The following is a 14,163-nucleotide window of genomic DNA, read 5'->3' as shown; positions in this document are numbered from 1 at the left end:
CCTTGACTAACCAATTGAATCAAAGACATACAATGACAGAAAATCTACCACATCACAAACCACGGAGGGAAAAAAAAAAAAAAACAGCCAAATAGCTTTCATACACAGCACACACACATACACCTCATACAAATGCAATATTTAAACATTCAAGTGCACAGAAACTAACATAAGGTACTCCAAAGAATCACAAGTACCAATATTTAATAAATCAAAGCTTTGTTTTACAGCCCAACAGACTGCATCGTAAAGGCAGGAAAGGAGTAGCAAAAGCTACCTGCATTCGACAATTCTCCACTCTGTGCTGGTCTCTAATCAAGGCTGCCATAACTGTGGACAAATTTAAAGCTCTTTTTCCCAGAAAAAAATTTCCACTTATGCCGGCCTTCAAGCAAGTTTTGATTTTTATGAAAAACCATATTCTTGAAACTCTGAAATATCCCATCATGCTAGAGAACAATGGAGGAAAAAGACTAGTAGTGCCAAGTGTAGATGGGAAGTTCCTAAGCTTCCCACATAAATACTACTACTACTACTAAAAGAAAAAGCAGGCTTTAACAACAAATGCACAGCAAGTGTACTAATGTACTGAAATCTGTCCCATAAGACTCAGTTATTCTGCTTGCATCTGAAGCCATCCTAGGCAAAAAAAAATAAATAAATAGTATTTGGCACTTGTATTGCTTGTTTTCATTGCATTCGCTAAGATATTTGTGTTATTTGCTTTTCCTGTACCTGCTTAAAGTTTTAAGTTGCATTTTTCCACTGCTGTAAGGGCTGCTGTTCTGCAATTATAGTACTCTAACTGCATTGTATCTGCTGTTTTCAGTGCTTTTAGATATCTATTTTTGTAGTTCCCTAACATTTGGGTTCTAAACCAGTCATTTTACATTAAGAAGGTCAAAGGCTGCACTCTTGTGGCAGGAGAGGGCTGATCTGAACTGGGAATTACTGGTAGAAAGCTTATTGTGTGTTTACTTGATTATCCAGGTGGGCATACCTACTTTAAACTTGCTTTTTTTTCTGCATGCATACAAACCCTGCATTAGCCCAGTTCTGCTCTTCGCACAGTGGCAGTTAGTGGTATCCTGTATATACTCCATCACTAGAAGTTGTACTTTCCCCCATAAAAACCTCTGAAAGTTTCCACAGACCCATGATATTCAAGGAACTACTTTGCGCAGTGAGCAGCAAAGACTCATTTAGTTAGCTCTAAGATTATATTATTACAACACTCAGAACTATCTCTACTCAAAGAATAACTAGTTTAAGAACTGCGTAGTACTGCTGCATAGGTTAGTCGTACAGTCCACCAAACAGGCACTGATACCGTGTCATACGTGAAAGAAAACAAAGCTGGATAAACGCTTGGTATACACCTCAAGCGAAAAAAAAAATGAAAAGACCAATGGTTAGACCACAGCTGAAGATAAAAATGGAATAATCCACGTCAGGAAATAAATCACTTGCAGCTTCACAGTAGTGCCATTTATAAAACCAAAAGTTGTAACTGAGATGTAGTAGTCAAGGTAGGAAATGGTTCACTTGCAGTTTCACACCACTTTATTAAACAAGAGTAAGCGCTTTCGTGATCTAAGTCAGCTGATCCCTTCTTCAGACTCATAAAAACAGTTAAAACATTGGTATTTAAAATATGGTTCAACCAATGAAAACACATATAGAACTATGACATAGACTAATTAAAATTGCATACATCAGTACATTAATTTGCCTTATATTCTAAAATATACATATAACAGACACATTTTATGTAATAATCCATATTACTTAATGTTTTAGTGGTCTGGATTTTAAAAAAGGTTTCAAGGAAACAGCATTGTTCAATCCAGGAGACCTATCTGCCTGAAGTAATAAAATCCATCTTTGTTCTGCTTCCTCTACCTTATTCCTTATATCACCTCCCCTCTTACTTTTATTTATTATTTCTAAAACCATGAAATTAAAAATATGTTTCCTATCTTCTTCTTCCACGTTTTGCTAAAGCACTTGTGTCTTTTTTATTTCTTATATCTCTAAGGTGTTCAAGCATACGTTCCTTTAGACACCTATTGGTTTTACCTATATAAAAGGCATGACAGACAGTGCAGAAACTGGAATAAACCAAATTGTGTGTTCTGCAGTCAGCATAAAAATCTATATAAATTATAAATCCTAGTGTAGGATGTTTATATGTTTAAAATCCAGACCACTAAAACATTAAGTAATCTGGATTATTACATAAAATGTGTCTGTTATATGTATATTTTATTTCATCTTATGCAGAATATAAGGCAAATGAATGTACTGATGTTTGCAATTTTAATTAGTCTATGTCATAGTTCTATATGCGTTTTCATTGGTTGAACCATATTTTCAATTCCAATGTTTTAACTGTTTTTATGAGTCTGAAGAAGCGATCAGCTGACTTAGATCGCGAAAGCGCTTACTCTTGTTTAATAAAGTGGTGTGAAACTGCAAGTGAACTGTTTCCTACCTTGACTACTACATCTCAGTTACAACTTTTGGTTTTATAAAGGGCACTACTGTGAAGCTGCAAGTGATTTATTTCCTGACGTGGATTATTCCATTTTTATCTTCAGCTGTGGTCTAACCACTGATACCGTGTCCCTTTGCAAAGGAGAAGAGTCCAGGAGCCCCTGGAGAATGATCCTAGCAAAGCCTAATCTAGACCTGGAGAAGGAATCAAGCTTATAGTGTTTTCAAGAAGTATGTACAGAAGACCAAGTTGCAGCTTCTAGAATAACTTCTAGAATCCATCCCTTTCCAAAAACCCATAGATGAAGCCAAGGCCCTCTAAGACTGGGCATTGACCCTGCCTGGAATAGTTTTGCTGTGGTGAGTATAACAAAAGGCAATAGCCTTAAACAATCACCAGGAAATAATCTGCTTTGACATAGGTTGTCCCTTCTTACTACCTTCTCAAGAAATGAGCAATTGATCTAAAGATCCGAAAGATTTTGTTCTATGAAGATAGTACCAGAGTTGTCTGTGGACATTCAAGGTATGGGGTGTCCTTTCCCCCTCACTGTTAGGTTCATGAAAGAAAACAGGGAGATGGATAGTCTTGCTTAAAATAAACTCAAATACAACATTAGGCATAAAAGAAGGATTAGTTCTCAAAGGAAACACCATTTCTGTGGAAAATGAGACAGGGTTGATTTGTTCCAAGAGATTGCAACTCAGATACCCTTCTTGCAGAATTCAGATCAATCAGTAAAACTGTTTTCAAGATTAAGAACCTGAAGTTAGTCAGGTTTGCAGGTTCAAATGGAGTAAGGGTTAGCTTATATAACTTATTCTAAAAAAAACCCTATAGTGTGCTTCGCTCTAGAGGTGAATTACTTAGCATCCATGTCTCAAACACATAAAACAGGTTATGATTAGCGACCAGAACATAATCCTCTATGTTGTGAATACAAATGTGTAAATAATGTAAAGAAGTGTAATGAAAGATGTAAATAAAGCAATCCCTTTACTCTTTTTGATAAATAATTGTGGGATCTTTTATAACCATCTAAACTACCACCAACTCAGGCAGATGGGACCAGGGTTTAACATTGCATCCAAAGACAGCATATTCAAAAGTGCTGTGTCAGTATCCTACTTTGGGAATAGAACCCACAGATTCTGAATTTCCAGCACCAAAGGCAAGTGTGGTACCTACGGAGCCACTGACACTGCTGGTGCTCTGTGTAGGGCATTTAGTAATCGGATTCCCCAGAAAGGCCACTTTTGCATAGGGGAGTAACAGTGGCCATTTCCCCAGGCATCAGGCACAAACCCTGTAGACAGGATGAGAAATTATATACTTTGCACTGATGAGAATACAGCCCAATATGTTGTCTGGTCCAACTGAAGTACTGCAAGCAGCCTTAGGCAAGGATTCTAAGACTTGTTACAAGGACATTTCACAGGAAACTAAATCTGTCTGACAATTTGCGGGCTAGATCCTTGGACTCAGAATTTGTGATATTATTGTGGATGAGCTCAGTGCACTTTTGGACATCACTCTAATTTCCTGACATAACTGAAGAAAGATCTATAAATTCTTTTGGTAGCCATACAGGTCTTAAGTTTGTACTCCGCTTTACGTTTTCTAATAGTTCTCTTAAATTCCTTGACAGCAAAGAATGAGATATAAAAAGGTTAGTAACAAAAACATTGAAATACTGTCAGGTACAGGGAAAAAGGCAATGTTCCAAAAAATCTTATTGATAGAAAGGATGAACCCAGTGAAGAACTTAATAGAGAAGGTTCTCAATATCATATTATACACCAGTTCTAAAAACTCCCACTTTGATGTATTCAGTGCCCATAGAAAAAAGACAGGCTGGTACTAATAGCTATACAAGAGCTTTAGGAATATATCTATCAGTCGCAGAGTTGGGCTGCTATGAACTGTACTCTCACAAATTGTGCTGAAATAAAAACTAACCTTAATACTTACATAGCTTTGATTCCACATCTTTTCAAACCCAATATTCAATCTACAGCAAAGCTTCACATTAACAGAAATACTCACGTGAAATGGGCTTAGCACAAAAGAATACTGTAACTTAGTTTCAACTCTAGTGAATGTATGTACCAGTCTGCACGAAGCACATACACTAATGATGCTAATGTCTGTATATAAAACACACACACACACCGCTTGATCTAAGTAAATGTCTGCAACAGATACCATCATTGCTCTGCTGATTGCAAACTGCTCCAAATCCTTACCTGTATGACATCCAAACTGGCAGCACCAGCACGACCTACATTTATTGTGATGGGTTTCACCAGAGCACTTTTGGCAAAATTCTGTATCTTCTTTGGCATAGTCGCACTGAAAAGCAAAGTTTGCCTCTGGCCCTAAAGAAGAGATAAAGGGCAGTTTCAACACATTAACAATAGAAAGTTTTAAATGTTATGCAACTAACATTCCAGATAACTAATAAGCCAGGAATATGTAATCACTGTACAGTTTACAACACACATTAAAATTTTGTGCTGTATACATGGTACCCTTAGTGTAAAAATATGGGAGGGCAAATAGAAAACCTACCATTTAAAAAATGGCCTGCAACCTTTTCCACAATTATAAAGTGTCCAGGCTAGAAGCTACAGTGAAACATGAATGAATATAGCAGTAAATTGGCTGAAAGAATACTTAATGTGCAAAATGTACAAAAAGGTTGAGGATGTTGTGCTCTGGAAAATTTCTGTTACTCTAAGATACAACAATGTTCAAGTACACATTTACTCAGTGATTGACTGGATTTGTTTACTGGCGTACACAGCAATGATCAATCCATATTAATTTCAGTCTCAGCCTTGAAATAATATACCCAATACATCAAAACTGATAAAAGGAAGAAAGTGTAAATAACAGAGCATAGATTACAACATGTACAAAGATATGACGTACATAAAGATTCAATATATAGTGGGCTTAACTAAAGCAATGGATGCTTGTAATGAAAGGTTAGGCAAGAGTAGAGGATAAAAAGTGAACTGACAGTTGAAGGTGGTCTAGGTTATATAATCTAATGGGTTACAAGCACATTTTGCTTGATTTTTACATGTCATTTTAGCAGTGCTTCTAATTTGGGATAGGATGAGATCTAAGTTCAGGTTAGGTTTCTACAACTTGAGCCAAGAACCGGGAAGGCATGTTCAAACGTATGTTATTTGGATTGAGGTATTTGATGAAGTCCTGAATGATTATGTTTTCTGAGGCTGCATGTGGGGGTTATCTTATTAAATGTAGAAGTTAAAGAAAGATACTGGTTGTATGTAAGAGTCTGAACAACTGACAGCCTAGGAGCCAGTCAGCTTTTTGCTTACCCGGAAGTCATATTGAGTTAAAAAGTGGTGTTAATTTCTTGGGAAGTGTGTGATATATCTACAGATTTTATTAAAGATGGATTGTATAGTAGTGGATTTTTTTTAAAAGGCTGACAACAGAAGTGGGAGACCAAATTCAAGTTGGAGAGGTGGATATGTTTTCAAATTGCTGATCTGGAGGGGTTGGAGAGAAACAAGGATACCCTGTGCCCAGAATAGGAGGGAATTAATCTCACAAGTTATCCAGATACATTTTTAAATTGAGAGAAAGGCCTAACCAGAGTCCAAGATAAGAAAATGTGCATCATCATGCAAAGGGGTTCCCTGACATACTGAGCACTTTGACATGGTAGATAGAACATGGCTAAGGTGGTTACAGACAGTGTGGTTTGGGCTAGGAGTCATATGTTATGTTAGAACAAGTTATACTGGAGAAACCGTGGCAGTCTTCTTTAAACGAGTAGTGTTTACAGCATTTTTTGAATTGGGGAAGAATGGTTCAGTTCTCACCAATATGGAATGCCAGAGATTTTGGTCCTAGCAATGAGAAGCTGTGGCTTCCACAGGTTTATATCAGAAACATATTTGGGAGACATACTCGACTTGGGCATCCGCAGTGTTCAGAATTTATTCACAACACTTCTTATTCCAACAAAAATTGTAAAGTGCTACTTAAACAAAATAGCTGAATAAAGCAAAAATCTCTTTCATAAAGACAAAAAGGTCAGCTGAACTTCTGATGATCACACTGCAATTCAAGGAAAGCATCCACTTATGGAACAATGTCTTAACCCTCAGTAGCATACCAAGGGAAATTCAGTGCCCGAATGGAAGCAGTTATCTGTAAAACCAAGAACTGGTGTTCAGTGACCACAGAATTGCCACTAGAATGGAAGATACAGTTACTGATAAAATACAGTTGTGCCTACTTACTATAAATGCAGAAGTTCTTCACTGTTGCAGTAATTAAGTTTTGGGATTTCCTTCTGTGGAAGCTCTTGGCTGGCCGAATACCAGACATCTGCTCCCCTCCTCCTTGCCTGGAGGACACATTTTCCTAAGACATCAGGGTACAAGGGTCATCAGCCGGTACAGTTTTCCCAGACCTTTCTTGCCCACACAGGACTGCAGCCCCACTATGCCAACACCAGGCCAGGAGCACAACTCATCCATATTTGTCCCCAAAGAGTATGTGTAGAAGAGATCAGATGGGGTACTTAAATAGGAAGGGGATCTAAAACATAGGGATACAGATCACCCAACCCAGAGACATGACACAGGGGAAGGAAGGAAGGAAAAGGATACTGCAACAGCTACAGTTATGGCAGTGAGACAAAACTGTACAATGTTCATCATGTTTCACTGCTGCAGTAATAAATTACTTGGGAGAATTCCCAAAGCTATAGGAAGGGTGGCTGGAGAGCAGATAAGAGGATAGGAACCCCCACAGAACTGCAGAAGTGAATCAGTTCTGTCTCTAGACATAGAGGATAAACTGTAGTGTTTGGAAAAGGTGTGGACTGAGGACCAGCTGGCTGCCTCCATAATACCTTGAGTGGACACCCACCTGATAAATGCAGAAGTTGTAGCTCTGGACCTAGTGGAATAAGCTCTAGTGTGCTTCAGTAACTTTTTGCCATAGTGCTTACAAGTAAAAGGAGAAAGCGAGATCCACTTTATAAATATGAGTAGGACACCACATGACCATGTGGACAAGTAGCAAGCATTTTTTTAATAACAGTGACCACAGTGGGGCTGTGGAAGGAAGATGTGAATGGCAACAAGACTACATACATTGCTGTGGCCATTATTTCAGTTTTGTAGCAATCACACATTAACTAACCTTTTTTTTTTTGGGGGGGGGTCTGTGTGTAAGAAATCAAATAATACTTTTATTACCATTGTTAAAATTGTTAGCTAGGTAGGGGTAGGGCAGTATGCACATCAACAACACATTATGTTGTAAGGTTAAGTGTGCATGCTTGAGAGCAAATAGTGGAAATACGTTACTCTATATTTTTTCACTTTCTTCACCAAGACCAAAGGAAAGCATAGAAGTCTATCTTTTGGGTATGGGATGCAAGTTGTGTTTGAAAACACAAGGCAATTACATGTTCACTGCTAAATACCTGATGATACGAAGGATGGAGGGAAGTGAATTTGTCTAAAGCAACAAGATGAAATTCATTACTGCCTTTCAGCTTGTTCACAATCCAACATTACTGTATACAGAAAATGTCTATCCTGAATTGGGGAGCAGGCTATATGTGAAAGCAAAGGACAATTACGTAATCACTGTTAAAATGGTATGAGCTTTGATACAGCTCACTGAGGGCAAAATATATATTTGGAAAGTAGTTTACTGTGACCATTGTAGTTATGTGATTTCTTCACAGTCAAAGATGGTATACGTGATCTGAAGAGGCGCATTCTCCATGGAGAGTGTCTGTATGTGAATAGACATGGACAGCACTGCATTTTAGAATCAAACACAATTCAAGGGACAGATTCCAAAAGACTTGCTGTCAGCGTTAGTAAATTAGTCTGGTTTCAATGCAAGTGACTTAGTCCAATATAAACCTGCTTTACAGAAGTTACTTTTACACAAACAGCAGTTCTTTTGGAAACGGGAAAGACTTACACTAGAGTCACTTATACAGATAAGAAGTTATTTTGAATCTGGACCCAAATTTTGTTTTTCAGGTTACACTACTTATACAATTCCACAAATCTCCAATTAAAATGTATCTAGACTTAGTTCACAATGTGCATGCACACTTTTAGTTTTCTCTTGCAGAGGTAAATATACGACATATAAAATCCTAAATATATTTTGCTTGCGTAAAAGAGAAATGAAGTCATTATTTGTCTCAAGAGTTTTGTTTTAATTTTTTTCTATTACTTGGAATACTAGTAAAGAAAAATGCAAAAAAATGAAACTATCATCTGGAACTTTGGCATAGAACCTAATAGAACAGCTGCTTGTTGAACTTATTTACTGTCTCAGCACCTAAAAAGCACAACTCAAGTACAATTTACAACTGAATATTCAAGATCTGCTGTCCAAAAAAATAAATACCTACAAAATTTCAAATTACTTCAGAAACAATCATGTACCAAAAATCTCCATCAAAAGGCCTACATGACTATTAAATGATCCAGGCTGCATTACTGCTTTGCTTCTATAACTGTGAATAAACGACTTTTAAGAATGGTGGAATTTAGCCCATGTCCACATTATGTATTTACTGTGATGTCATTACAGCTGAAATAAAGAAAAAATCATATCTATTTTGCCATCTGTTCAGTTACTGCAGTTGTAACGTGCCATGGTTCAAAATGTATGGTCAATAGCAGCCAAAGTTGTGGGGGTCAAATACAGCACTAAGCTGTATTTAAATCTTGAGGGCAGAAATGCAGTCATAAGTGCATTTTGTACGTTGGTGTCCTACTACCATTTCTGCAAATTTTATTATGAATGTTCAAAGGGGAATTGACATAGCTCTTTACACATAGGTACAAAATGCAAGGGTTCACAGGTCTTTAATTTCTGACAGTTTGCTTTGCAGTCTGCTTCAGGTACAGGATAGAGTTTGTAATTTCTATTTAGGATTTAGACTAAAGTACCTCTGGTTGGAATATATCTTTAACGAGTTTGCATAACGTCAAAAGAAAAGTCATATATGCAAATCTCCAGAAAAAAAATAATAAATTGTAGCATGCCATGGCTCAGACATCAAAGTCCAAAGCAGCCATCAAAGTTATAATATCAAATTCAGCACAGAGCTGCATTTAAATATTTAAAAGGCACCTGCCTGGAACGTTTTATCAAGAACTGTTGGAAAGATTTTAATGTTGGGAAAGAAAGCAATACAACAGCAGATGTCAAAACAGATCACTGTTGCAGCACTGCCCACATACAGAAGTATCCTGCCAAGGATACCATTTGTCCAGCCATTGTACCAAAGCTTCCTCCTTTCATGTCACTCGCCAGCCTCATGCCCTAGGCATGAAAATGCATGCTGGTACATATGGGACCGAAAGGAATGAACTGAGCCAACAACAAAAAAAAAAAAGGTAGACGGAGGGAGGGTGCAAATACTGCAAGTTATCTATGTGGACATATACTGTTATGATAAGTTCTTAGACAACTGTACTATGTCCTTCATTTGATCACTACTGCAGTATTGCTCACATAAGGGAAGAGTTCCACAACTTTTAGATTATCTGGGTGGAGAACAGAGACAAGGAACTGGAGTCTAGTACACTTGTAGCAAGGACTTGGAGAAACCAGTTCTGGCAACAGAAAAGTTATCTATTTTGTACTTCTTTGAGAAGGTTATGTATGAAAGACCAGGTGGCTGCTTCAAACTGATTTTTGAATCAAGACCCTTAAAAAAGGAATCACAGGAAGCAACAGCAATGGTACAATGAGCTTTAATCTGGCCTGGAAGGGATGCCCCTTAAACGGGAATCTAACAGGATATAACCTGTTTTTAGACAGGACAACTCAAAAGCTTTTTACCTTGATAAACTATAAATAATCTGTTATGATAGTCTTAGTTTTGTCTCAATAGAATCCAAGCTGCCAACGATCATTCAACTAATGTAAAATTCTTTCTCCCTTATTTTGAGGATTAGAGAAGAAAGTAGGCAAGCTCATGGACTGGTCCAAAGATATTTCATTAACTTTTAGTTATGTACTCACCATAACTTTAGATGTTTGGGATCCATCTCGCCTACATTCTGTACTGATGGGCTCGGAGCCGATCCCTCGGCTCCGACTCGGCATGCTATGCTATAGAGCAAAGCCTCTTATTGGCTGAGCTATTCTCTATCCCAGGATGCACCACCACTAATCCCCCAGATCTTGTTTGTCTGCATTCATGCACACACACATAACTTGTTTATATAACATTGCCAGATGTTTCAAGATGAAACAATAGAATTCGGACCGTCCGATCTCTTCTGATCTCCAAGGAAGGGGGGAGGAGGGTGGGTTATTGGGAATATAGGCGAGATGGATCCCAAACATCTAACGTTATGGTGAGTACATAACTAAAAGATGTTATGTGATCCTATCTCGCCTACATTCTGTACTGATGGGACAGCGTCCCTAGCACCTAAATCCTGGGTGGCTCACTGGAAAACACTCCTGAGCACTGTGGAACCAAATGAAGCTTGCCCCAGAGATGCCACATCCAATTTGTAGTGGGAAATGAAAGTGTGCGGGGAAGACCACGTAGCCGCAGCACAAATGTCACTAATGGCAAGCTTAGAATGGAATGCTATTGAAGTAGCCATAGCTCTTGTAGAGTGAGCTTTGACAGAGGTCGTAAGCTCTTTATTAGAAGAGGAATAAGCTTGACTAATACAGTCCCTGATCCATTTGGCAATAGTGACCTTTGTGACGGCTTTGCCCAATTTATTATCCGAAAAGGACACAAACAATTGATCTGTTTTCCTTGTTTGTTTGGTCCTATCTAAATAAAAACGCAATTGCCTGTGGACATCCAATGTGTGGAATATATATTCTGCTTTGTTTGAGTACTTTGGAAAGAAAACTGGAAGTTCCAATGACTGTTGTAGGCAAAAACCGGAACAAACTTTAGGGACAAAGGATGGATTTGGCCTGAGAGATACTCTATCTTTGTGAAAAACCAGGTACGGAGGTTTTACAGACAAAGCTTGAAACTCTGAAACCCTTCTGGCAGAAGTAATCGCAACCAGAAAGGCAGTTTTCCATGATAGAAATTTCAAATCACATGTTGCTGCCGGTTCGAAGGGGGGGGGGGGAGTTAAGGCACGTAACACCACATCGAGATCCCATGGAGGAGCAGGATGAGAAATCGGAGGTCGTAAAAGCGCAGCACCTTTCATGAAGGTCTTACACAATCTGTTACTCATTAAAGGTGGGTTTATAAATTCGTGAAAATTGGAAATAGCTGCCAATTGAACCTTGATGGTAGAGACTGAAGAACCTTGATTGAATAGGGAAGTTAGAAATTTCAGGACTTCCGATACAGGAATAGCGATGGGATCCAGACCTCGGAGTTGAGCCCAAATAGCAAATCTCTTCCATTTGCTAGTATACAATTTCTTAGTGGCAGACTTGTGGGTCGAAGATAAGATATGTATGACTTCCGGGTCTAAGGTATGATTCCTGACTATAGTCGGAAGAGGAGGAGCCAAGCTGTTAATTTCAAGGTGTGGAGGGACTGGTGGAGTAGTCCCGACTGATGAACTAATAGGTCTGGGATCTGATCCAGGAATCATGGACCGTCCAGTGCATATTTCCGAAGATAGGGGAACCATACCTAACGAGGCCAGTAAGGAGAAACTAAGATCATTTCGCTCCCCAAGTGAGACGCCTTTTGGATCACTCTGGGAAGGAAGGGAACTGGGGGAAAAGCATATAGCAAGCCGGTGGGCCAAGGATGGGCTAGTGCATCCATAGGGCTCTCCCCCGGAGTCGGGGTGAGGGAGAAGAACTTTTTGCACTTCGCATTCAGCGGGGTTGCGAAGAGATCGCAACAAGAAATTCCCCATTTGCTGAAAATCTGAGTTGCAACCGTATTGTTCAGAGACCACTCGTGTGGAGAGAGGATCGTTCTGCTCAGTCTGTCGGCTATGACATTGGACTTGCCAGGGATATGAGTCGCCACTAGAAATCATTTGGTCGACACTACCCATTCCCAAACTCTCATGGCCTCTCTGCAAAGGGGGTAGGATCTGGTCCCTCCCTGCTTGTTCAGGTACCAGACTACTGACATGTTGTCGGAGTGAATGGCAATTATGCCCTGAGGGAGGTAATCGTGAAGGGCTTGTAGGGACAGAAACACCGCCCTCATTTCTAAGATGTTGACATGAAGGAGGCTCTCTTCCGAATGCCATTTGCCTTGGACTGACCTGCCCAGGGAATGCCCCCCCCCCACCCCACCTGGGAGGCGTCCGTAGTCAAAGTGGCCACAGGAGGAGGTGGAACAAAGGGTCGTCCCTGATCCAGATTGGAGGGCACCAGCCACCAGCAAAGGTCCTGTTTTCAGGTTTCCGTGATCCATATGAGGTGACTGAGAGGGAGATCTTGAAAGGACCACTGTGTTGAAAGAAGCCACTGGAGAATTCTCATGTGCAACCTTGCTAGGGGAACTAGAAGAACCGTGGCGGACATAGATCCCAATAGCTGCAGGACCATTCTGGCTGGGGCTTTGGATCTGGGAAGTAAGGCTCGAACCTGAGCCTGTATGGTTTTTATCCTTTCTGTAGGAAGATAGACCCGCATTCGGTTTGAGTCTATCTCTACTCCGATGAATCTTATGCATTGAGATGGCAGCAACACAGACTTTGGCCAATTGAAGGTGATTCCAAGGGAAGTGCCCAGTGATATTGTGGCTTGTAGGCTCTGCAATAGTAGATGCTTGGAGGTAGCAGTTAGGAGCCAGTCGTCTAGATACGGAAACACCTGGAATCCTAGACTTCTCAGGTGAGCAGTCACGACCGCCAAACATTTGGTGAACACCCTGGGGGCTGTGGTGAGACCAAAGGGCAGCGCTGAACTGAAAATGACTGTCTCCTAGGCTGAAGCGCAGATGTCTCCTGGACGCTTGATGTACCATGATATGGTAATAAGCGTCCTTGAGATCTATGGAGCACATCCAAACACCTTTCTCCAGCAGTGGGAGAATGGATTGTAGGGTGACCATTCAGAACTTGGACTTTTTGACTGAACGATTTAGAATGCTGAGATCCAAAATGGGCCTCAAGTCCCCGGTCTTTTTTGGCACCAAAAAGAATCTTGAGTAAGTCCCTAATCCGATCTGGTCTGCGGGGACCGGTTGGATGACTCCTTTTTGAAGCAGCTTTGAAACTTCTACGGCTGCAATTTCCCGTTGACTGGGTGGCGGGTCTGGGATTTTCTTGGACTGAGGTGGGGAGTGAGAAAAGGGAATGGCGTAACCTCCGGCGATAATTCGAAGCACCCATCGGTCCTGAGTGATATCTTCCCAGGCTTTTAGGTGCCTCGAAAAACGACCCCCGACTGGCTCCGGAGCTGCACAGTCAGGCTCCGGAGCTGCACAGTCAGGCAATCCTTCAGGGATTGTGGAAGGCTGAAGAGCCACGAAAGGACTCACGGTCGCCAGTGTTGCGGGGGCCTCTGCTGCCTCTGGGACGGCGTCTTCCAGAAAAATTTCCCCCTCCTCTGCCTCTAGAAGGGGGATCGTCCTGCTGCGAGGGATAAGACTTCTGTGATTTACGGAACCACATTTTCCCTCCTCTTTTAGCCTTGGGGTAAGGCCAAAAGGGAGTGGAAAA

The 14,163-nt window shown here is 40.2% G+C and overlaps 1 protein-coding gene across 1 annotated transcript in view; it reads right to left on the bottom strand.

Annotated features, from left to right (window-relative positions):
• Positions 1–14,163, bottom strand: part of DDX41 (DEAD-box helicase 41) — a gene marked incomplete in the record, with an annotated part of 592,639 nt that overhangs the window by 270,851 nt on the left and 307,625 nt on the right. The window contains 1 exon segment of the mRNA XM_044069314.1: positions 4,744–4,875. Coding sequence (XP_043925249.1) covers positions 4,744–4,875 — 132 coding nt within the window.

This window comes from Protopterus annectens, chromosome 4.part0 (assembly GCF_019279795.1).
Source record: "Protopterus annectens isolate FY-2018-M chromosome 4.part0, PAN1.0, whole genome shotgun sequence".
Taxonomy (NCBI): domain Eukaryota; kingdom Metazoa; phylum Chordata; order Ceratodontiformes; family Protopteridae; genus Protopterus; species Protopterus annectens.
The sequence above is the reverse complement of the archived record's forward strand: the minus strand, read 5'-3'. Positions and strand labels throughout refer to the sequence as shown.